General features: G+C 44.9%; 1 protein-coding gene across 2 annotated transcripts; it reads left to right on the top strand.

The window, feature by feature from the left end:
- The first annotated feature begins 1,363 nt into the window (after positions 1-1,363).
- LOC134352766 (gastrula zinc finger protein XlCGF8.2DB-like) lies at positions 1,364-24,651 on the top strand. 2 transcript variants are annotated; one of them, XR_010019458.1, is made up of 3 exons: positions 1,364-1,478; positions 7,015-8,702; positions 24,612-24,651. XR_010019458.1 is itself a non-coding variant. In XM_063060201.1 (2 exons), exon 2 carries the CDS (start codon positions 7,525-7,527, stop codon positions 8,650-8,652), a length of 1,128 nt encoding a protein of 375 aa, XP_062916271.1. In that variant the 5' UTR covers positions 1,364-1,478; positions 7,015-7,524; the 3' UTR covers positions 8,653-15,339. The 2 variants fall into 2 exon arrangements, 1 of the variants encoding a protein (XP_062916271.1); XM_063060201.1 differs by lacking the exon at positions 24,612-24,651 and having other exon boundaries at positions 7,015-15,339.

Below are 24,651 nucleotides of genomic sequence, written 5' to 3'. Positions count from 1 at the left end.
TGTTCATCGGCCCGTATATAACTCCCATCAGAGCTATTTTACTCGTGCTGTTCCTTAAGTCAATCCAGACTTATTCTACATCTTCTGATCCTATGTCACCTCTTTCAAAGGATTTGATTTCATTTCTTACCAACAGAGCCACACCCCTCCCCCCTCTGCCTACCTGCCTGTCATTTCGATACAGTGTGTATCCTTGGATGTTAAGCTGCCAGCCATAATCTTCTTTTAGTCATGACTCCGTGATGCCCACAACGTCATGCTTGCCAATCTCTAACTGCCTACAGGATCATCTACCTTATTCTGTATTCTGCATATATTTAAATATAACACCTGTGTCCATCACACACCACATTACAACTCATCCCACTGACTGCAATTTTGCCCTATCATCTGCCTGTCCTTCCTGCCAGTCTCACTACGCACTGCCTCTGCTTGCATACCAAATGCCCCACCCTCAGCCCGACCACTCCGATTCCCATCCCCTCACCAAATTAGTTTAAACGCTCTCCAACTATTCTGACAAACCTGCCGCAAGGGTGTTGCTCCCCTCGCACCTCTCAGCTGCGCGGGACCGCGGCCACGCAGTGACCGAAATGTCCGCGCGCACATAGTCTTTGCTGATGCATAGCCGGATTTTACAAAAATATATAATGTGCCGCACAGTTTTCAAGCCGTGTAAAAATGTCCTGCTCAGAGCACTGATTGGTGTGCGCAGCTGTAAAGAACAAAGAGGAACGTTGATCTTACAGTACTAGCTCCTGTCCTGCGCTTTCTCCGTAACTGTACCTTAACAGTATATTCTGCATTTCGTTCTTGATTTTCTCTTTACTGCTTCAATGTAAAATGAATCATGCAGATTGCATGTACAACAAGGTTTTCACTGTACCTGCGAAGGTTTAGGGGAAGTATTTAACTTGGAGTGGGGGAAATCATGATGCTATCAGGCAGGAACTGGGGAGCATAAACTGGGAACGGGTGTCTTCAGGGGAATGAACAACAGAAACGTGGAACTGTGAATATGAGTTCTGGATAGCTTTGTCCCATTGAGGCAGGGAAAGGGTGGTAGGATGAAGGAACGATGGATGACAAGAGATGCGGAACATCTAGTCGAGACGAAGCAAGAAACTTTCTGAAGGTTTAGCACGCAACGATCTGGCAGGGGTCTAGAGAATTAGCCAGGAGTTGAAGAATGGTCTCGGGAGAGCTAGAAGGGGATATGAGAAGGCCTCGGTGACAATAAAGGTCTCCATGAAGACCATAAAGGAGCGTGGAAACCGTAAAATGGTGACAGGCGCTGTTAAGCCCAAGTTTGCAGCCGCATCATTCCCAGGAATGCAGAACGCATGCGCCTGACGTTAGATGTGACGCCTCCAATCGTACAGTTCGGTTCAGCCAGAAGTTGGGCAGCGGTTTGGAGCCAAGCGTTGGGCCGGGGATTAACCAACATTAAGGAATCGCCCCAACGAGGGAAAGAACCGGTACGGGCGCCTCAAATATTGCGAGCCTCCGCGGTGATATTAAACCTTCCTTACCCCTGTCTCCCAGCGCCCGCCTTGGGACTGTCCGTCCCGAGTCCCCATTGCTGGCCTGGAATGTACGTGACGGCGTGTGCTTCCGTGCGCGGGATTGTGGGTAACTAGGCGGCCATTTATTTCACAGACTCGGCGCAGATGCAAACGATTTGTGAGCTGGTGGGGAGGCTTCCAGACCTGCCGAGCTCTCCATACCCAAATCTCAGCACCCAGCGGCTGGAGCCGGAACTTAGACCGGATAAAGAGGAACTGAGTTACACTGCTAGTAAATAACGGAAAAAAATCTGATCTAGATAAAATAAGGGGAGAATGAATGTAGATTTAGTTTATTTGGTTAGCATGTATTTGGGTAAAAGGTCATTTTTCTGTGCTCTATCTCTTTAATTCTAACATAGATTTATGATAAGAAAATGGTTATTTACATCTTTCTAGTCTTGTTGGTGTTGCAACTAGAATAGAAAAGGTGGATAGTGTATTTGCACTTCCAAATGAAAGATACCACACAAAGTTCCGAAACAAAATATGGTGGGGGTGGGGGGAGGAACACAATTACAACCCAGTGATCCGGGTTCATTTTATTTCACTTTCTGCAAGGGGTTTGTACATTTCATGTGACCATCTCCGGTAATGATGTGTTTGAGTACAGAGAGGAAATTAAGAACCTGGTGGCGTGGTGCGAAGACAATAACCTATCCCTCAATGTCAGCAAGACGAAGGAATTGGTCGTTGACTTTAGAAGGAGTAGCAGACCACATGACCCCATTTACATCGGTGGTGCGCAAGTGGAACAGGTCAAAAGCTTTAAGTTCCTCGGGGTCAATATCACAAATGACCTGACTTGGTCCAACCAAGCAGAGTCCACTGCCAAGAAGGCCCACCAGCGCCTTTACTTCCTGAGAAAGCTAAAGAAATTTGGCCTGTCCCCTAAAGTCCTCTCTAATTTTCATAGATGCACTGTAGAAAGCATTCTTCTGGGGTGCATCACAACCTGGTATGGAAGTTGTCCTGTCCAATACCGAAAGAAGCTGCAGAAGATCATGAACACAGCGCAGCACATCACACAAACCAATCTTCCGTCCTTGGACTCACTTTACACCGCACCCTGTCGGAGCAGTGCTGCCAGGATAATCAAGGACACGGCCCACCCAGCCAACACACTTTTCGTCCATCTTCCCTCCGGGAGAAGGCTCAGGAGCTTGAAGACTCATATGGCCAGATTTGAGAACTGTGATAAGACTGCTGAACGGATCCTGACCCGGATCTAGGTTGTACCCTCCAAATATCCAGACCTGCCTCTTGGCTTTTTTGCACTACCTCACTTTCCATTTTTCTATTTTCTATTTATGATTTATAATTTAAATTTTTACTATTTACTATCGATTTGTACTCCAGGGAGTGCGAACCGCAGAATCAAATATCGCTGTGATGATGGTATGCTCTAGTATCAACTGTTTGGCGACAATAAAGTAAAGTATTTTCTCTGGTGTGTCAGCTTGCTCCCACTTTCCAAAGATGAACAGTTTATAAGTTAGTTGGTCAGATGGGTGTAATAGAGTGGAATGGCTCTTTTTCTCAGAAAGGCCAGTTACTGTGCTGTACCACTTTTAAAAACATTAAAATGAAAAATCAAGGGGTTGGTAATATTATACTGGTGTGAAATTTGGATTGCAAAATAGAAATAAATCGAAAGATTAGGAATAAACAGGTTATTTCTAGGTTAGTTTGGGCAGATGGGGCTCATCGTCATTGTAGGCAGCCTGCCTAGGGGAAAGAAACTCTGATTTTAAACCTCCGCTACCTTGCGGCCATATCCACCCATGGGAAAGGCTTCGAGAGTAAACCCCGAGGAAGAAATCTGGAGCCAGGGTCCCTAAGGCAGTTTATTGGTGTTTACAACTTCTCTCTGGCAAACTCTCCTGCCTGTCAAAGCAGCGTATTGGGGTGTGGCCACTATCACAAGCAAACAACAACTTGGAGCCACACGAGAGAGCTGAGTGTCCAGAGGTGAGCGAGCTGTCCCAGAATGGACGTGATAACCTTCACCAGAGGTGCTACCCCTTGTGGGTGAGAATAGGGTAAATGAAATGTAACGGAGTCATAGAGAAGTACAGCACAGAAAGAAGCCCTTCAGCCCATCTAGTCCATGCTGAGACCATTGAATCTGCCTACTCCCAACGACCTGCACCGGGATCATAGCCCTCCATGCCCCTACCATCCATGTACCTATCCAAACATAGCTTAAATGTTGAAATTGAGCTTGCATGTACTCATACTGGCAGCTCATTCCACACTCTCACGACCCTCTGAGTGAAGAAGTTTCCACTCATGTTCCCCTTAAACATCTAACCTTTCACCCTTAACCCATGACCTCTGGTTATAGTCCTACTCAACCTCAGTGGTAAAAGACTTGCATTTACCCTATCTATACCCCTCATAATTTTGTGTACCTCTTTCAAATCTCCTCTCAATCTTCTACATTTTCAGGAATAAAGTCCTAACCTATTCAATCTTTCCTTATAACTCAGGTCCTCCAGACCCGGCAATATCCTGGTAAATTTTCTCTATAATCCTTCAACCTCATTAATCTCTTTCTTGTAGGTAGATGGCCAAAACTGCAACAATACTCCAAATTAGGCCTCAGCAATGTCTTAGACCACTTCAATATAACATCCCAACTTCTGCACTCAGTACTTTGATTTATGAAGGCCATTGTGCCAAAAGCTTTCTCTACGACCCTACCTACCTGTGATGCCAGTTTCAACAAATTATGGCCCTGCATTCACAGGTCCCTTTGTTCTACCACACTCCTCAGTACCCTACCACTCACTGTGTAAGGCCTACCCTGTTTGTGCTCCCATAGTGCAACACCTCACACTTGCCTGCATTAAATTCCATCTGCCATTTTTCAGCCTATTTTTCCAGCTGATGCAGATCCTTCTGCAAGCCATGATCATCTTCCTCACTGTCCACATCACCCCCGATCTTGGTGTCATCTGCAAATTTGTTGATCCACTTACCTACATCATCATCCAAATAAAATGAATTCTGTGACCCTGCCTGTCAGTGGGTTCGTAAGATAAACGGAGCAGTAGATTACTTTTTAAATGACTACAGATTCAGAGGGAGGGTGTTCAGAGAGAGCTGGGAACTTTGTACATGATTCACTGAAAGTGAACGTGTAGGTACAGCAAACAATTAAGATGACGGAAGTATTTCAAAATCGCCTTCCTGTGACTTGAACCAGTCTGGCCATTCTCCTCTGACTACTCTCATTAACAAGGTGCTTTTGCCCACAGAACTGCTGCTCATTAGATTTTTCTGTTTTTCGCCCCATTTTCTGTAAACTCTGCAGACAGTTTCAATGGTTGAGTTCAATGTCAGAGAATGTATATAATATACATTCATCCATAAGATACTGCGAGCACCAACAATCTTTTCAAATCTTTTTATTGTATATACATATAGGAAAAATAACATGAGTACATCGAAGTAACAACACCTACAATGCCTCAAAAAAAATCCATCATCTTAAAGATTGAAAACAAAATTTTGTGATAACAAAAAACCTACTGAGCAGAAAAGTGAGGAAAAAAAGAGAACCCACTAGGTGTACAACCCCAGAGCCATGCGTCATACAAAAAGCTTCTAAGAAGCCAGCGAGAAAAGAAAATATACTAAAAAAATTTACAATTAGATCATGGAAAAATTATATCAATTAACTCAAATGATAATAACGAGCAAATGAGCCCCATCTTTTCTCAAAATCAAATAAAGGTTCAAAGGTTCGACTTCTAATTTTCTCCAAACTAAGACATAGCATCACTTGAGAGAACCATTGTGACAAAGTGGGAGCTGATGTATCCTTCCACTTCAACAAAATGGCCCTCCGAGCTATCAATGTAACAAATGCAATAACATGTTGGTCAGACACAGAAATACCATGAATATTTTGAGGAACTATTCCGAAAAGCACAGTTAATTTATTAGGTTGTAGATTAATTTTAAGTGCTTTAGAAGTTGTTGAGAAAACCGATTTCCAGAACTGTCCCAATATAGAACAAGACCAAGACATATGTGTCAGTGTAGCTATCTCAGTTTTACATCTATCACAATGACTATCAACATTAGGAAAGATTTTAGAAAGTCTGTCCTTTGTCAAATGATAACGATGTACAATTTTAAATTGAATCAATGAATGGCTAGCACAAATTGAAGAAGAGTTAACCAACTTCAATATCCGCATCCAATCCTCAGTCATAAAAGTCAGAGCACCAACAATCATTCCATGGTCACACTAACTTACATCACATTTCTACCCCATTCTGATGTTTGGACTGAACTACAACTCTTGACCATGTCTGCATGTTTTTATGCATTGAGTTGCTGTTACATCATTGGCTGATTAGATGTTTGCATTAATGAGCAGGTGTACTTATTAATGTAGCCACTCAGTGTATCGAGGCCCTGGGGAGATGGTTTCTGGAATATTGCAAACGAGCGTGATCTCCATCTCAGTCTGCGGTAAGAGTCCACCCCAGACAGCCCTCGAGGTTGAGTCTGTGAGTGCAATTAAGGGAAAGATCAATGGATATTAAGGTACCTGGAATGGGCTGCCGGGGAAGTGATGGGAAGCAGATACAACTGGAACGTTTAGACAGATGTGTGAAAGGCAGGGAATGGGGTCGGATGGATCCTGTTCAAGGGGACGGGATTAGTTTGGATCGGCATCACGGTCAGCACAGACATGGTGGGTCACAGGGCCTGTTCACCTGCTGTACTGTTCTGCTCTCCATACTGAGGGGCGAAAGAAACGGGGTCAGTGCAGGGAAGGTGCAGCGAAGGAAGAGATCAGAGGTAAAGGGATGAATATCACACTGCCACTTGCGTTATTTTCCTGATTTCCTCTAGAAAAAGCTCATCGATTTGAACATATCTATTTAGTCTCTGCTCATTGGAGAATCTCACTAGCTGCTGCAATCACTCCAGATAATCATGATCCCCATAGCATTACAGTTGTATTACAATCTCACGGATCCCTCGATGTCCTTCCTTATAGACCAGCTGAGGCCCAGTAATGATTTGTAAAGATTTCAGAATCAGGTTTATCATCACTGACATATGTTGTGAATTTTCTTGTTTTGTGGCAGCAGTACAGTGCTATACCTTACATATACTATATATTACAATAAGAAATGATTTAAAAATTAAATAAATAGTGGAAAGAGAGCAAAGAATGAGTTCATGGGTTGACCCAGAGGCAGGATGATTATAGAGTACTATAGCATAAAACAGGCCCTTCAGCCCATCTATTACATGCTAGCTTGGTCTTCTGCCCAGTCCCTTCTAAAAGAATCTGGACCATAGCCCTCCCTACCCCTCTTATCCATGTACCAATCTAAACTTCTCTTAAATGTTACAACTATAGTGAGCTGTTCTGAGTCACTACCCTGTACTTACTGATGATTTTTGTGTCTTTTTACAGGACATCAAAGGTGGAGGAGTTGCGACTGGGTATCTCGGACAGAATATCACATCAGATCTACACCCCACTCAGCTCCCCAGCACCTGAATATCATCGGCCTGTGAACGTGGAAGGAGAGATGCTGGTTTGTTTCACTTCAGACCCCAGGCAGTGAGGGCTGTTGCAGGGCACCAACCGTGACACATTGGGGAGTGAGACACTGTCTACGGTGGGGAGGGGAGAAACCACTTGTGTAAGGTCAGGAACCAGCTTCAGACAAGCCATGAAGTAGTAGGAAATGCAGTGCAGATTGGGAAAGAAACACCCACTAAACCTTGAGGCCTTGTGTGACACGCTGGGGGAGGTGAGCTCACCTGATCTGTGACTGGGAACGTGATCACCACATCCTTGTTTCTGCACCAGTGAAACATTCATTCCTTTGACTGAGATAAACTGATAAACCAGCAAGTTCACACCAGGGAGAGACTATCTGAATGCAGGAAGGAGTTCACTTGTTCGTACAACCTTCAGATGCACCAGCGAGTCCACACAGGTGAGAGGCCTTTCACCTGCGCCGAGTGCGGGAAGGGGTTCAGTCGATCGTACAATCTTCAGATACACCAACGAATTCACACCAGGGAGAGGCCCTTCATCTGCTGTGAGTGCGGGAAGGGGTTCACTCAGTCATATGAGCTTCTGACACACCAACGAATTCACTCTGGCGAGAGGCCCTTCACCTGCACCGAGTGTGGGAAGGGATTCACTCGTTCATATGACCTTCTGACACACCAACGAATTCACACTGGGGAGAGGCCGTTCATCTGCTCTGAGTGCGGGAAGGGGTTCACTCAGTCATCTGTCCTTCTGAGGCACCAACAAACTCACACGGGGGAGAGGCCGTTCACTTGCGCCAAGTGTGGGAAGGGGTTCACTCAGTCTTACAACCTACTGATACACCAGCAAATTCACACTCGGAAGAGACTGTTCACCTGCTCTGAGTGTGGGAAGGGGTTCACCCAGTCATCAAAGCTGCTGGCTCACCAGCAAGTTCACACCGGGGAGAGTTCCTTCAACTGCTCTGAGTGTGGGAAGGGGTTCACCCAATTGTCCAAGTTGCTGGCTCACCAGCGGGTGCACACTGCGGAGAGGTCTTTCAACTGCTCCGAGTGCGGGAAGGGGTTCATTCGGCCGTCTGAGCTCCTGAGGCACCAGCGAATTCACACCGGGGAGAGACCCTTCACCTGCTCCGAGTGCGGGAAGGGGTTTACTCAGTCATACAGCTTACTGATACACCAACAAACGCACACTCGAAAGAGACTGTTCACCTGCTCTGATTGTGGGAATGGATTCACACAGTCATCTAAGCTGCTGGCTCACCGGCGGGTTCACACCGGGGAGAAGCCGTTCACCTGCTCCGAATGCGGGAAGGGGTTCTTTCGATCGTCAGAGCTACTGACACACCGGCGAATTCACACTGGGGAGAGACCCTTCACCTGCTCCGAGTGCGGGAAGGGGTTCACTCGTTCAGCTGATCTGCTGATTCACCAGCGAGTTCACACTGGGGAGAGACCGTTCACCTGCCCTGAATGTGGGAAGAACTTTGCTCGATCGTCTCACCTCTGGAGGCACCAACGAGCTCACACTAAAGGGACTGTTTAAATGTGTGGTTCATACGTGGGGCATTTAAACAGGGCGGCTCTGAGACAGTGGTGAGTTCACAAGTGACTGCAGGAACTGATTCTGCAGTTATTGCTGCTGTTGATCACATCCAGGTTTGGACCCTGGTTACTGGGCACGTTTGGGTTGTTTCCCCTGGAACTGCAGGTACCCTTGTGTTCTGCATGAATTATAGGAGGGCTGATTGATAAGTTTGTGGCCTAAGGTAGAAGGAGATGAGTTATACAGCTCTGGTTACATGTAAATGCAGTTCAACTCTTTGAGTGATTATGCCAAAAGTTTGAAGTTAATAACTCATCTCCTTCTATCTTAGGCCACGAACTTATCAATCACCCCTGCTGTGGACACTTTCTGGAGGTCCAAGATCCGTATGCTCCACGACCGCTGGACTAAATTGAAAAATAGATGTGCTAGGTTTTCTAAAATTGACTCCTTCTACCTTAGGCCACAAACTTATCAACCACCCCTCGTAAATAAATCTGTTCTGTGTGCATGAACTGGGCCTGAGGACGATGTGAAGAGACTTGGAGGGGATGCGGACAAGCTGAAGGAACGGGCAAGAACGTGGCAGATGGAGTCAAATGTGGGAAAATGAGAGGTCATGAACTTCAGTGGGATACTCCCGATGTAAAGGGATGATGGGATGTCGGAGTGCAGGAAAAGCCATGATCTTGCTCACTGGTGGGGGTAGCTGGGAGGGACAGAATGGCCTTTATCTCTGGTAAGATGGTGACACAAAGCAGGGAGCACAACCCAGTGAGGGTCCAGCAGCCGTGAATCGATGGTCTGCATCGCCCGATGCCGGGTCTCGACCTGAAACGTCAACTTCTACCTTTTGCCTCCACAGACGATGCTCGACCCGCTGAACTCTTTCGGCGTTCACTATGTGGTTCACTTGGGAAAGTGGGCAAAGGATTGGCAGGGCGGGGAGGGGTGGAGGTTATCCAGGGCCGGACTTGCACAGTGGATGGCAGTGTCCTGGGGAGCATTGGAGAACAGAGTGACCTCTATGTATGGATTTTGCAGACAGTGGCATCGTGGGTTGATGGCGGGGGGGGCGGGGTGAATGCGTTTCACACATTAACCCTCAGCGGTCAGGGGATTGAGCGCACGAGTCAGGGGAGTTGCACTTGCACAAGATATGGGTGAGACCACACGTGGTATTTATGTACAATTCTGGTCATAAAACTGTGGAAGGATAATTTTAAGAAGGCAAAGGTGCAAAGTAGATTCAGAAGCTGACACCAGGACTGGAAGGCTTGAGTTATAAAGAGAGACAGGATGGAACGTAGAACACGACAGGCTGTTTGGCCCACAATGTGCTGGCATTTTAAGCTACTCTAAGGTCAATCTAATCCTTCCCTCCTACATAGCCCTGCGTTTTTCTATCATCCATGTGCCTATCTAAGAGTTTCTTAAATTCCCATAATGTATCAGGGTAGGGGAGTGTAAAACCAGAGGGCATTTGTTTCAGGTGAGACAAAGAAGGATTGAAGTAGCTCATTAGGGGCAAGTTTTTCACACAGAGGGTGGTGGGTGTCTGGCTCACAATGTAGAGGAAGTGGGAGAATCAAGTCAAGTCACTTTTTATTGTCATTTTGACCATAACTGCTGGTACAGTACATAGTAAGAACGAGACAACGTTTTCCAGGACCATGGTGCTACATGAACAATACAAAAACTACACTGAACTATGTAAAACAACACAAAAACTACACTAGACTGCAGACCTACCCAGGACTGCATAAAGTGCACAAAACAGTGCAGGCATTACGATAAATAACAAACAAGACAATAGGCACAGTAGAGGACGTTAGGTTGGTGTCAAGCCAGGCTCTGGGTATTGAGGAGTCTGATGGCTTGTGGGGAAGAAACCGTTACATAGTCTGGTCGTGACAGCCCGAATGCTTCGGTGCCTTTTGCCAGATGGCAGGAGGGAGAAGAGTTTGTATGAGGGGTGCATGGGGTCCTTCATAATGCTGTTTGCTTTGCGGATGCAGTGTGTGGTGTAATTGTCTGTAATGGCGGGAAGAGAGACCCCGATGATCTTCTCAGCTGACCTCACTGTCCGCTGCAGGGTCTTGCGATCCGAGATGGTGCAATTTCCAAACCAGGTTGTGATGCAGCTGCTCAGGATGCTCTCAATACAACCTCTGTAGAATGTGGGGAGCAGGGGGGGTGAGAGATGGACTTTTCTCAGCCTTCACAGAAAGTAGAGACGCTGCTGGGCTTTCTTTGCTATGGAGCTGGTGGTGGGGGACCAGGTGAGATTCTCCGCCAGGTGAACACCAAGGAATTTGATGCTCTTAAAGATCTCTACGGAGGAGTCGTCGATGTTCAGCGGAGAGTGATTGTTCCATGTCCTCCTGAAGTCAACAACCGTCTCTTTTGTTCACATTCAGAGACAGGTTGTTGGTTGCAGGCAGGGACATTAACAGTGTCAGAAAGACATTGGAACAGTTTCATGGACAGGATAGGTTTAGAGGGATATGGGCCAGATGTTCGTAAATTGGATGAGTCACTCTGGAGCAGTTGGGCCCAAGGACTTGTCACAGTGCCTTATAACTCAGACTCAGACTCTATCTACTGTCTCTCGTGTCTTCTTCACACGACCCACTGGGATGGGCACTGATGAAGGCTTGGGAAGGGCGTCACCCTGATATTGATGTGGTAGGCACACACCCTCCCCCACCCCCGCTGGCCTGATCCTGACCTCTCACAGACCAGCTGGCCTTCAGTACCTGGGCTCGTTGTGTTTTATCCCCTGCTCTGACCCCCCCCCCCCACAATACCCTGCAGTGGTGGGGTGGGGACACTCACAGCTCAGGACAATGTTGGGGGGGGGTGCTGACGTTTCAAAAGACTGTGGTATTATAATCATGGTGATTGCACTTTGTTTTACACCTGAGTTCTACCTGGGTGTCCTTGCTGGATGAGCCCTCTCTACCATAACAGTCTCCATAATCATGCCTAGTGGTCCATAATTCCCAGGGCTCTCTTCCAGCCTTCTTTAATAAAGGTACAACATTAGCCACCCTATTGTCTTCCTGATCTCACCCGTCACAACTCACCTCAGCCAAATTCTTTTCTAGCTTCCTACCTACCTGACCATGTTCTGGAGATTTATCTGCCTCGACAGACTCTATGACACTCAGCACATCCTCTGGTGTAATGTGGACTGTCCCTCTGACCGCAGGCTCATCCTGAGTTAGCTGTTACTGTGAATACAAGCTAACAGCAACATAACTCAACAATGCATGGAGTAACAACGGAGAGGCCATTTCCAATAAATAAACATGTCTAGGCTAAAGATTTCCAGCATCTTTTCTCTTGTTTGTGATGTCTAGGGTAAATATGATTCGAGTAAACACAAACAGAAAAGTTTAAATGTCCCTTCAAGGGAAAGTAGGACTATTACCTATATGAATACTGACACACCCATGCAAATTTACTGTCCACCAGGAAGCAATAATATAACTCACAGCAGTATAAAATAAATTGAAATTGTATTGACAAACTAGTTATAGTCATAGTCATAGTCAAACTTTATTGATCCCGGGGGAAATTGGTTTTCATTACAGTTGCACCATAAATAATAAATAGTAATAAAACCATAAATAGTTAAATAGTAATATGTAAATTATGCCAGGAAATAAGTCCAGGACCAGCCTATTGGCTCAGGATGTCTGACCTTCCAAGGGAGGAGTTGTAAAGTTTGATGGCCACAGGCAGGAATGACTTCCTATCACGCTCTGTGTTGCATCTCGGTGGAATGAGTCTCTGGCTGAATGTACTCCTGTGCCCAACCAGTACATTATGTAGTGGATGGGAGACATTGTTCAAGATGGCATGCAACTTGGACAGCATCCTCTTTTCAGACACCACCGTCAGAGAGTCCAGTTCCATCCCCACAACATCACTGGCCTTATGAATGAGTTTGTTGATTCTGTTGGTGTCTGCTACCCTCAGCCTGCTGCCCCAGCACACAACAGCAAACATGATCCCACTGGCCACCACAGACTCGTAGAACATCCTCAGCATTGTCCGGCAGATGTTAAAGGACCTCAGTCTCCTCAGGAAATAGAGACGGCTCTGACCCTTCTTGTAGACAGCCTCAGTGTTCTTTGACCAGTCCAGTTTATTGTCAATTCATATCCCCAGGTATCTGTAATCCTCCACCATGTTCTACACTGACCCCCTGGATGGAAACAGGGGTTGCCGGTACCTTAGCTCTCCAGGTCTACCACCAGCTCCTTAGTCTTTTTCACATTAAGTTGCAGATAATTCTGCTCACACCACGTTACAAAGTTTCCTACCGTAGCCCTGTACTCAGCCTCATCTCCCTATAACAAACACAATAATACTATATAATACAAAATAAAGAAAAGGGGCCCATTATATATTTAAAAATATTAGACTATAGTGTGCACGTAATCGTTGGAGCACATTGCTGCGTGATCAATCCGGTTTGCTTCACTTCATTTACTCACCATACTAAAACAGTTCTGTACTGAGGAACCAGTCCCAGGAAACAAATATTCATGCAACATTCAAGGAAAAGGCATCAAGCTTTCTCCAAAGTTGTGTGCTAACTAGCTGACTAAAAATAGTATGCACATTCTCTGTGAGACCATTGACTGAATGAGGATTTTCCCACATCAGTATCAACCCTTTCAAAAGAGTTCTGTGAATGTTTCACCATGTTTGGTGTCCATTTCCATTTTCCTTCTTTCTCCTCTCTTGATCCCACACAGCTCCGCACAAATATGTCTTCTTTAGTCTTGGAGGGGCCCTATTCTCGAAATGTCGACTGTCTATTCCTCTCCAGGGATGGTGCCTGACCTGCTGAGTTCCTCCAGCATTTATGTGTTTCTCTAAGTACTCATTTCCCCTTCTCTGGATGTTTCATAATCTTCTCTGGCAAAGCTATCTTTGTGCCCACTTTTTGCCTTTCTGATTTCCACCGTGAGTCCCCTCCTGCATCCCCTATAGTCCTCTAGGGATTCACTTATTCCCAGCTGCCTGTACTTGATGCTTGCCTGCTCCTTTCTACCGACTAGAGCCTCAATCCATCGTTATGTACGGCAACACACACAAAATGCTGCAGGACTCAAGGTCAGCAGCATCTATGGAGAGGAATAAACGTGATGTTTTGGGTCGATACCTTCATCTGGACTAGAAAGGACGGGGGAAGAAGCCAGAATAAAAGATGGGGGGAGGGAGAGGTCTACCAGCTGGCAGGTGAGGGGGAGAGGGAAGATGGTGAGAAGGTGGGAAGTGATATGTGGAAAACGTAAAGAGCTGAGGAGGAGGAATTGGATAGGAGAGCAGAGTGGACCATGGGAGAAAGGGAAGGAGGGGCACAAAATGGGCAGGTAGGCAGTAGGGTTAAGAGAGGAGCCAGAATGGGGAATGGAAAGAGAAGGGGAGGGAGGGAGAAATTACTGCAAGTTAGAGAAAGCAGTGTTCATGCTGTCAATTTGGAAGGACTCAGGAATATGAGATGTTGCTCCTCCAGTCTTGTGGTGGTCTCATTGACCTTCTCCTGCCTCCCTTGCCTTTCACTTTAAGAGGAATATGCAGACAAAGAACTCTTGATTAAAAGCTCGAACTTTTTCCAGGCACACCTTTCCCCGCAAACAATCTATCCCAATCAGTTGACCCGGCAGCATTTATGGAAAAGAGTACATTTGAGCCAAGACCCTTCATCATGACTGGAGAAAACAGATGAGGAGTCAGAGTAAGAAGGTTGGGAGGGGAGGGGAGGAAGAACCACAAGGAAAAAGATAGAGGGCTATCCATCAAGGATTGGTTTCACCAATCAACGTCCCAGCTCTTTACTTCACCCCTCCCCCTCCCAGTTTCACCTTTCACCTTGTGTTTATTCCTCCACTCCCTCCAACTTCTTACTCTGACTCATCTTTTTTTCTCTGGTCTTGATGAAGAGCTTTGGCCTGCTGAGTTCCTCCAACATTTTGTGCGTGTTGCTTGGATTTCCAGCATCTGCAGATTTTCTCTTGTTTATCCCGATAAGTTCTTGTCTAATCTGCTGAGTGTAGGGTGGCACGGTAGTGAAGGAAATAGTGTTAACACTATTAGAGTGCCAGAAACTTGGGTTCAACTCCCACCACTGTAAGGAGTCTGTACCTTCTCCTGTGACCACGTGGGTTTGTTCCAGGTGCTCTCGTTCCCACCAACATTTCAACAACTTACGGGTTTGAGGGTTAATTTGGACCGGAATGGTCTGTTGCAGTGCTGTATCTCTAAATAAACATAAAACAATATTTTCCAACATTTTGTGTTATCATTCCAGATTCCTGTTGTAATTTGTAGATGTGACACTACCGGACAATAGTCATTAAGGCAGCTCACCCTGCTCTTCTTGGACACGAGTAAATTGTTGTTCTTTTGAAGCAGGAGGGAACTTCTGACTGTAGCAATGAGAAATTGGAAAGTCTTTGAACACACCTGCCAGCCGGTTGGCACAGGAGTTCAGAGCCCTACCTATCGCCTTGCGAGACTTCGCCCTCTTGAAAGACAATCTGACATTGGCCTCCCAGACAGAGATGACAGGGACACTGGGAACTGCAGAGATCCTCATAGCTGTAGTTTTATTCTTTTTTTTTCAAAGTGGGCATAAAAGGCATTGAGCTCATCTGGGAGCGAAGCATCACAGCCATTCACAATGTTAGGTTTTGCTTTGTGAGAAGTAATGGCCTGTCCCACAGAGAGCAAAATCAGAATCAGATTTCATATCACCGGCATATGTCATGAAATGTATTAACGGCAACAGTGCAGTGAAATACATGATAAGTAAATATAGAGATAAAACTGAGTTACATTAAGTGTGTGTGTGTATATATATATATATCTATTAAATAATAAAGTTAAAATTTGTGCAAAAAACAAATAAAAAAGTAGTGAGGTAGTGTTCATGGGTTCAGTGTCCATTCAGAAATCAGATGAGAGAGGGGAAAAAGCTGTTCCTGAATTGTTGAGTGTGTGTCTTCAGGATTCTGTACCTCCTTCTGGACAGTAACAGAGAAGAGAGCATCTGGGGCGGTGGGAATCGTTAATGATAGACACCGTCTTCCTAAGGCACCACTCATTGAAGATGTATTGGATATTACCGAGCTAATTTTACAAGTTTCTGCGACTTATTTCAATCTTGTGCAGTAGCATCCCACCCCCCGCCCCCAGATGAGACGGTGATGCAGTGCTCCCCACGCTACATTTGTAGAGATTTTCAAGTGTTTTAATTGACAAACCAAATTCTCCTCAAACTCCTAATGAAATAGAGGTGCTCTCTTGCCTTCCTTATAGCTGCAGCGATATGTTATGACCAGGTTAGGTCCTTGGAGATATTGACACCCAGGAACTTGAAATTGCTCACTCTCTCCACTTATCCCTCTTTCAGGATTGGTTTGTGCTTCCTCATCTTACCCTTCCTGAAGTCCACAATCAGCTCTTTCATCTTACAGACGTTGAGTGCAAAATCCTTGCTGCAACGCCGCCCAACTAGCTGGTATATCTCTTTCCTGTGTGCTCTTTCTTTACCCTCTGAAATTCTGCCAACAATTGGCTATATCATCAACAAATTTACAGATGGCATTTGAGCTATGTCTAGCCACACAATCATGGGTGTAGAGAGAGTGCTACGCACGCATCCCAGTGGGGTGCCAGTGTTAATTGTCAGTGACGGGGGTGGGGGGGGAGATGCTATTTCCAATCCACACAGAATGTGGTATTGCAGTTAGGAAGGCAAGGAAGCACAGGGAGGTACAGAGGCCTGGGTTCTGTAGCTTTTCGATCAGGACTGTAGGAATGATGGTGTTAAATGCTGAGCTATAGTCAATAAGCAGCAAGCTGACATGGGTACTTGTATTGTCCAGGTGATCCAAGGCCTTGTAAAAAGCCATTAAGATCGCATCTACTGCAGACCTAATGTGGCGGTAGGCAAATTGCAGTGGGTCCTGGTCCTTCCTGAGTCATGTATTGCTTCTAGCCATGACCAACCTCTCAAAGCGTCCCATTACTGTACATGTGGCTACTGATAGTCAATGAGGCAGCTCACGCTGATATCATCGTTGACCTTTTGAAGCAGGTGGGAACTTCCAACTGTGGCAGTGAGAGTTTGAAAATGTCTTTCAATACCCCTGCCAATTGGTTGGCACAGGTTTTCATTGTCTTACCAGGTACTCCATTGGGACCTGCCACTTTGCGAGGGTTCACCCTCTTGAAAGACAGCCTGACATCGGCCTCCGAGACAGAGGTCACAGGGTCACTGGGTGCTGCAGGGATCCTCATAGCTGTGGTTTTATCCTCCCTTTCAAGCGAATATAAAATGTGTTGAGCTCGTCTGAGCGATGCTTCACTACCACTCATGATATTGGGTTTTACTTTGTAGGAAGTAATGTCCTAAAAACCCTGCCGATGTCACCTCCAACCTCTTCCGCAATTATTTATTGGCTCTTGAGATAAGCCTCTACAAGTCATTAGGGTCTTGGCCCGAAACGTCGACTGTACCGCTTCCTAGAGATGCTGCCTGGCCTGCTGCGTTCACCAGCAACTTTGATGTGTGTTGCTCTGCAAGTCATTCCTGGTTTTCTTATACAGACCTGGATCATCTGACTTAAATGTCACAGATTTAGCCCTCAGCAGACTATGAACCTCCTGGTTCATCTACGGCTTTTGGTTTGGGAACGTACAGTAAGTTTTCGTAAGCACACATTCATCCACAGATCTTAATGAAGTCAGTGGCATACTCATCCAGGCTCGAAGATAATCCCTGAACACAGTCTAGTCCACCAATTTAGAACAGTCCTGTAAGTGCTACTGTGCCTCTCTAGTCCATACCTTCTTGGTCCTCACGACCAGCATTGCAGTCTTCAGTCTCTGCCTATACTCGGAGAAGGAGTACAGCCAGGTGATCGAATTACCAAAGTGTGGACGTGGAATAGCATGGTAGGCACTCTTGATGCTGGTGTAACAGTGGTCCAGTGTGTTGTTTCCTCTGGTACTACAGGTGATTTGTTGATAATTATTTAATGATTTTATCAGGCTGGCCGGGTTAAAAGCCCGCAGAATGATGGTGAAGGCTTCAGGGTGCGCTGTTTTGTGCATGTTGATCCCATTGCTCAGATCATCTAGAGCTTGTTTGATAGTGGTGTGAGGTGGAACGTACACCGCTACCAATATGATTGGTGAAATCTCCCGTGGAGGTAAAATGGATGGCTCTTAATTGTGAGATATTCCAGGTCTGGGACGTCACCAACACATTAGTACACCAAAAGGAATTGATCATGAGGCATATAGTGCCACGTCTGCTTTTGAGAGACTCGGCAGTCTTACCTTGACAATGTATATTCAAATCGCTGCATCCAGCATGGAAGGGGTAACCAAGATTCTGTAAAACAAAAGATGCACATGGTTCTAACGTCCCTCTGATACAGCACTCTAACTTCAGGATTGTCAATTTAATTTACCAGAGACTGTAGATTTCCTAGCAAGATGGTTGGAATTGGAGTCAGAGAGCAGACAAAAGACCACTCCACAGAGTGAACATGCTGTGTCTAAACAGGGTAGATGAATTGGAATATGCTTTCCCACAAAGGGCAAGACAAGGGCCTTTCTTTCCCTGCTGTTACTGCGCCAAGGAATTCCCAGATGGGACAGGTAAAAGAATATCTTCCCTCATTACCCATATTTTCATCATTTCTGCTTTACGTAGTGGCTCTGGGACTGTGACGGCCTAGACACTCATATGAAACCTCGTCAACACTCAGAAACTGCTAAAAGTTTCTCCCTGCTGTGAATGATGTCCTATCCTCCCTCTGGCTATTCACCTTCACTTATGCAGACAGCACCTTGGGGTTTTCCGTAATCCTATTCGCCAAGGCCTTCTCATGTCCTCTTGTAGCTGTTGTAAATCTATTCTTCAGCCCTTTTCCTTGTAACTTCCTAGAGCCCTATATGATCCTTGCTTTCTAAATCTTAAGTAAGCTTCATTCTTCCTGTTGATTAGATATCCCAAATCTCTTGTCCATAAGACACAAGTCATAGGAGCGGAATTGAGCCAATCAGCCCATCAAGTCTGCTCCTCCATATGATCATGGCTAATCCATTTCCCTCTCAACCCCAATCTCCTGCCTTCCCTCCGTAACTTTTCATGCCCTGACTTATCAAGTGTCTATCAAGCTTTGCCTTGAATACACCCAATGACTTTGCATCCACAGACCCCAGTGGCAAAAAATTCCACAGATTTACCACCCTCTGGCTAAAGAAATTCCCGTGTTCTAAATGGTCATCCCTCTATTCTGAGTTTGTGCCCTCTGGTGCTAGAGTTCTCTGTTGTATCTGGGTCTTTCAATATTAAATAGATTTCAATGAGATCTCTCCTCATTCTTCTCAATTCCAGTGAGTACAATCGCAGAGCCATCAAACACAGCTTTTCTTTCTTGGAATCATTTCCGTGAACCTCCTTTGAACCCTCTCCTGTGTCAGCACATCTTCTCCTAGATAATGGGCCCAAAACTGCACACAATACTCCAAGTGGCGCCTCACCAGCATTACATCCTTGTTTTTTATATTCTAGTCTCTTGAAATGAATGCTAATATTGCATTTGTCTTCCTTACCACTGATTCAACCTGCATGTTAATCTTTAGAAAAATTTGCACAAGGACTCCCAAGTCACTTTACACCTTGGATTTTTGAATTTTCTTCACATTTGGAAAATACTCTACGATTTTAAATTCTTCTACCAAAGTCCTTCTGCAGCCTCCCCTCTTCCTCAACACTTTCTGCTCCTCCACTCATCTTCATGTAATCAGCAAATTTGGCCACAAAGCCAACAACTCCGTTATCCAAATTATTGACATAAACTTAAAAAGAAGTGGTCACAATGCCAACACCTTCGGAACACCACCAGTTATCAGCAGCAAATCAGAAAAGTCTCACTTTATTTCCACTCTTTGCCTCCTGCCAATCAGGCAATGTTCTATCCATGCAGATATCTTATGCTAAGCAGCTTCATGTGTGGCTCCTTTCAAAGGCCTTCTGAAAATCCAAGTACACAACATCCACTGATTCTCTGTTGTCTACCCCACTTACTTTCTCAAAAGATTTTCAACAGATTTATCAGGCAAGAATTTTTCCCTGAAGGAAACCATGAAGACCCAGTTTATTTTGCCATGTGCCACCAAGTATCCCGAAACCTTATCCTTAACAATTGACTCCAACATCTTCCCAACCACTGAAGTCAGTTTAGTTGACCTCTAAGTTCCTTTCCTCTGTGACTCTCCCTTTTTGAAGAGTGGGGTGCCACTTGCAATTTTCCGGTCCTCCAGAACCATGCCAGAATCTAGTGATTGTTGAAAGAAATTAGTACTGCCCCCACAATTTCTTCAGCTAATTCTTTAGAACCCAGAGGTGTAGTCCCTCTGGTCCAGGTGACCTATCTACCTTCAGACCTTTCAACTTCCCAAGCACCTTCTCCCTAGTAATAGCAACTGCACTCACTTCTGCCCCATGACAGTCTCGAACTTCCGGCATACTGTCAGTGTCTTCCAATATCAACCACAATCTTCTTTCAGTCACCTACAACGTCATGCTTGCCAATCTCTAACTGCGCTACAACATCATCTACCTTATTCTGTATGCTGCATACATTCAACACCCTCAGTCACCCTTTTCAATTTCGTCCCCCATTACACTGCAACTCATCCCACTGACTGCAATTTTGCTCTATAATCTGCCTTTTCTTCCTGACAGTCTCAAGATACACTGTCTCTGTTTGTAAACCAACTACCCCATCCTCAGCCTGATCACTCTGGTTCCAATCCCCCTGCCAAATTACTTTAAACCCTCCGCAAAAGTTCTAGTAAACCAGCCTACAAGGATATTGGTTCCTCCTTAGGTTCAGGTGTAGTCCTTCCATTTTGTTTTGGTTATACCTTCCCCAGAAGAGATCCCAGTAATCTAGAAATCTGAAACCCTGCCCCCTGAAGCAGTTCCTCAGCCATGCATTCATCTGCCAAATCATCCTATTCTTATCCTCACTGGCATATTGCACAGGCAGCAATTCAAAGATGACTAACCCTGGAGGTTCTGCTTTTCAGCTTTTTACCTCAATCCCTGAATTCAATCTTTTTTCCTATCTGATGTGTACCAGTGCTCGCCCTCTTCCTTTAGAGTGCTGTGGACTGATCCAAGATGTCCCTGACCCGGCACTGGGAGGCAACAATAGTCTCTATCATGTCCACAAAATCTCATGTCTATTCTATGGAATTTCCAATCATTCTGCAGTCCTCTTCCTCCCCCTTCCCTTCTGAGCCACAGTGCCAGAGACCCAGTCACTGTGGCTTCTGCTGGTAGGTCTTCCCCAACAGTATCCAAAGCAGAATACTTCTTATTCAGGGCAACGCCCACAGGGGTGCTCTGCACTGGCTGCCGATTTTCTTTCCCTCTCCCGACAGTCACCTTGGTACCTGCCTTAATGTAGCGGTGACTACCTCCTTACCTATTACCCCCTCAGTCTCCCGAATAAGCTGAAGGTCATCGAGCTGCAACTCCAATTCCTCGATATGTTCTCTGAGAAGCTGCAGCTTGGTCGCTAGTGAAGATGTGGTTATTCAGGGAATTCTCTCAGAATTCCCACATCTCACACAAAGAACACAACCCAGCCCGTGGAGCCATCCTTACTGCTCTAACTTTGTACTAACAGACAATCAATGAAGAAGAAAAGTACCAGATATGTATTTCACCAAAGCCTCCCCACGCTAACACTAGTTCACTCATACAATGGCCGCTCCATTTGTCCCTACCTTATTTTTATTTGTCTTAGCTAATGAATCACTGTTTGATTGGGCTGCTGGAAAACCCTTATTTAAGAATCAGCAGGCTCATAACACAGGGATAGAAGCTGTCCTTGATCCTGGTGCTGCATGATTTCAGGCTTTTGTATCTTCTACTCAGTGGGAGAAGGGAGAAGAGAGAGTGTCTGCAGTGGGAGGGGCCTTTGATTACATTGCCTGCTTTTCCGAGGCAGTGAAAAGTGTAGACAGATTCTGCATTGGGGAGGCGGTGTTCAACTCTGCAGTATCTTGTGGACTTGCACAGAACAGTTGCCATACAAAACAATGCATCTGCGGAAGATGCTTTCTATGGTGCATCTGTAAAAATCGGTGAGCCTCATTTGGGACATACTGAATTTCCTTAACATTCTCAGGAAGTAGAGGCACTGGTGTCTTGATCGTAGTGTACAAGTGGTTGGACTACAGCAAGCTGTAGATTATGTTTACAGCTAGGAACTTGACAGTTTACAACCTTTGATGACTGGAATCATTCTTAATAACCTCCTCTGGGCCCTCTCCAATGCTAGTACTTATTTTCTTAGTTAGGAAGCCCAAAACTGTTTATAATACTCAAAATGCAGTCTGGCCAATGCCTTATAAAGGCTCAGCATTACATCGTTGCTCTTACATTCTAGTTCTTTCAAAATGAATGCTAATGTTGCACTTGTCTTCCTTACCACCAACTTGCAAGTTAGCCTGTAGGGAACCTTGCATGAGGACTCACAAGTTCCTTTCTACATCTGATTTCTGAACTTCCTCCCCATTTAGAATACAGTCTAAGCCTTTATTCCACTTCTACAAAGTGCATGACCATATACTTCCCTGCACTATATTCCATCTGCCACATTTTTTTTCCATTCTCCCAATTTGTCTAAGTCCCTTTGCAGAATCCCTGCTTCCTCAACAGTACCTCCCTCTCCACCTATCTTCATAATGTCCACAAACATGGCCACAAAGCAGTCAGTTCCATCACCCAAATCATTGATTTATAGTAGCATGAAAAGAACCAGTCCCAAAAACGATCCTTATGGAACACCACCAGTTATTGGCAGCCACCAGAAAAGGCACCCTTTATTATCCACTCTTTGCCACTTGCTAGTCAGCCAATCTTCTATCCATGCTAGTATCTTTCCTGTAGTACCATGGTCTCTTATCATGTGAGCAGGTACCTTGTCAAAGGCCTTCTGAAATCCAAGTTTACAACATCCACTGACTCTCCTTTGTCTATCTTGCCTGTTATTTCCTTAAAGAATTCCAACAGATTTTTCAGGCAAAATTTCCCCTCATGGAAACCATGCTAACTTTGACCTATTTTACCATGTGCCTCCAAGTATCTGAAAGCTCATCCTTAATAATGGACTCCAACAGCTTACCAACCACTGAAGTCAGGCTAACCAGCCTATAATTTTTCTTCTGCCTCCCTCCTTTTTTAAAGAGTGGAATTAAATTTGCAATTTTCCAGTGCTCTGGAACCATCCCAGAATCTAGTTATTCTTGAAAGATCATTACTAATGCCCCCACAATTTCTTCACCTACCACTTTTAGAACCCTGGAGTGTAGTTCACCTGGTCCAGGTGACTTATCTATCTTCAGACCTTTCAACTTGCCAAGGATCTTCTCCTTAGTAATAGATATTACTCATGTCTGCCCCTTAATACTCCTGAATTTCTGGTATACTGCTAGTGCCTTCCACAGTGAAAACTGACACAAAATACTTATTAAGTTCATCTGCCATTATTTTGTCCCCCAATATTGCTTTTTCAACCTAAATTTCCAATGGTCCAATATCCACTCTTTCACACTTTATATATTTTTTAAAAACTTGGTATTCTCTTTTATATTATTGGGTAGCTCACCTTCATATTTTATGTTCGCTACTTATGTTTTTTTTAGTTGCATTCTGTTGGTTTCTAAAAGTTTCCCAATCAGCTAACTTCCCACAAGTTTTTGCTATATTATGTGCCTTCCTTTTTCCTTTGCTGCTGACTTTGGCTTCCCTTGTCAGCCATGGTTGCCTCATCCTCCCTTTAGAATACTCCTTCATCTTTGGGATAGATTTATCCTGCACTTTCTGAATTGACCCCAGAAACTCCAGGCACTGCTGTTCTGCCATCATCCCTACTAGTGTTCCCTTCCAATCAACTTTGGCCAACTCCTCTCTCATGCCTCTGTAATTCTCTTTACTCCACAGTAATAGTGATACATCTGACTTTATCTTCTCCCTCTGAAATTGCAAGGTGAATTCTATCATATTATGATCACTGACTCCTAAGGGTTCCTTCACCTTAAGTTCCCTAATCAAATCTGATTCAATACACAATACCCAATCCAGAATTGCCTTTCCCTAGTGAGCTCTACCATAAGCTGTTCTAAAAAGCAAATTTATAGGCATTCTACAAATTCCTTCTCTTGGGATCCAGCACCAACCTGATTTCCCAACCTACCTGCATATTGAAATGTCCTATGACTCTCATAACATTGCTCTTTTCACATGCCTTTTCTATCTCCTGTTGTAATTTATAACCCATATCCTGGCTACCGTTCAGAGGCCTGTATATAACTACCATCAAGATCCTTTTACATTTGCAGTTTTTTTAATTCTACCCAAAAGAATTCCACGTATTCTGATCCTAAGTCACCTTTCTCAGGATAGTCTTTTTATACCAACACAAAATGCTGGAAATCCTCTGCTGGTCAAGCAGAGTCCATGGACAGAGAAACTGAGTGGACACTTCAGGCCAGAACTGGGACAATGTGCAAACAAATTAGTTCTAAATCACTACGAGCATGGGGTTGATGTGATTAGGACACTGATGTGGGAGGCCAGTGGAGGTAACCTGTTTAATCTGAGGTATATGATTGTATAGATTATTGGGAAATGTGCGATTTCCAACATTGCAACAGTCATTTGGGACTGCATGAGGACATTAATCTTGATCTTTCTGCTCAAATTTCAAGAGTTCATTCCAAAACATGACGTTCAAATTGATGTTAGGAGCACTGCAACTCAGACAATACTCACAAAAGAAACTTAAAATTCTCTCTTCTAGAGTACTGTCCTACTGATTTTTTCTAAATTCCATTTACAGAGTTCAGAATTATCAAAGGATCTGTGCGTGGGAATCTCAA

The sequence above is a fragment of the Mobula hypostoma genome, chromosome 10 (genome assembly GCF_963921235.1).
Source record: "Mobula hypostoma chromosome 10, sMobHyp1.1, whole genome shotgun sequence".
In the NCBI taxonomy this organism is placed as follows: domain Eukaryota; kingdom Metazoa; phylum Chordata; class Chondrichthyes; order Myliobatiformes; family Myliobatidae; genus Mobula; species Mobula hypostoma.
This window is presented reverse-complemented; position numbering and strand designations above follow the sequence as displayed.

Coding starts and splice junctions, on each gene's coding strand:
- LOC134352766 (XM_063060201.1), top strand. CDS start 7,525: ATGCACCAGCGAGTCCACACAGGTGAGAGGCCTTTCACCTGCGCCGAG.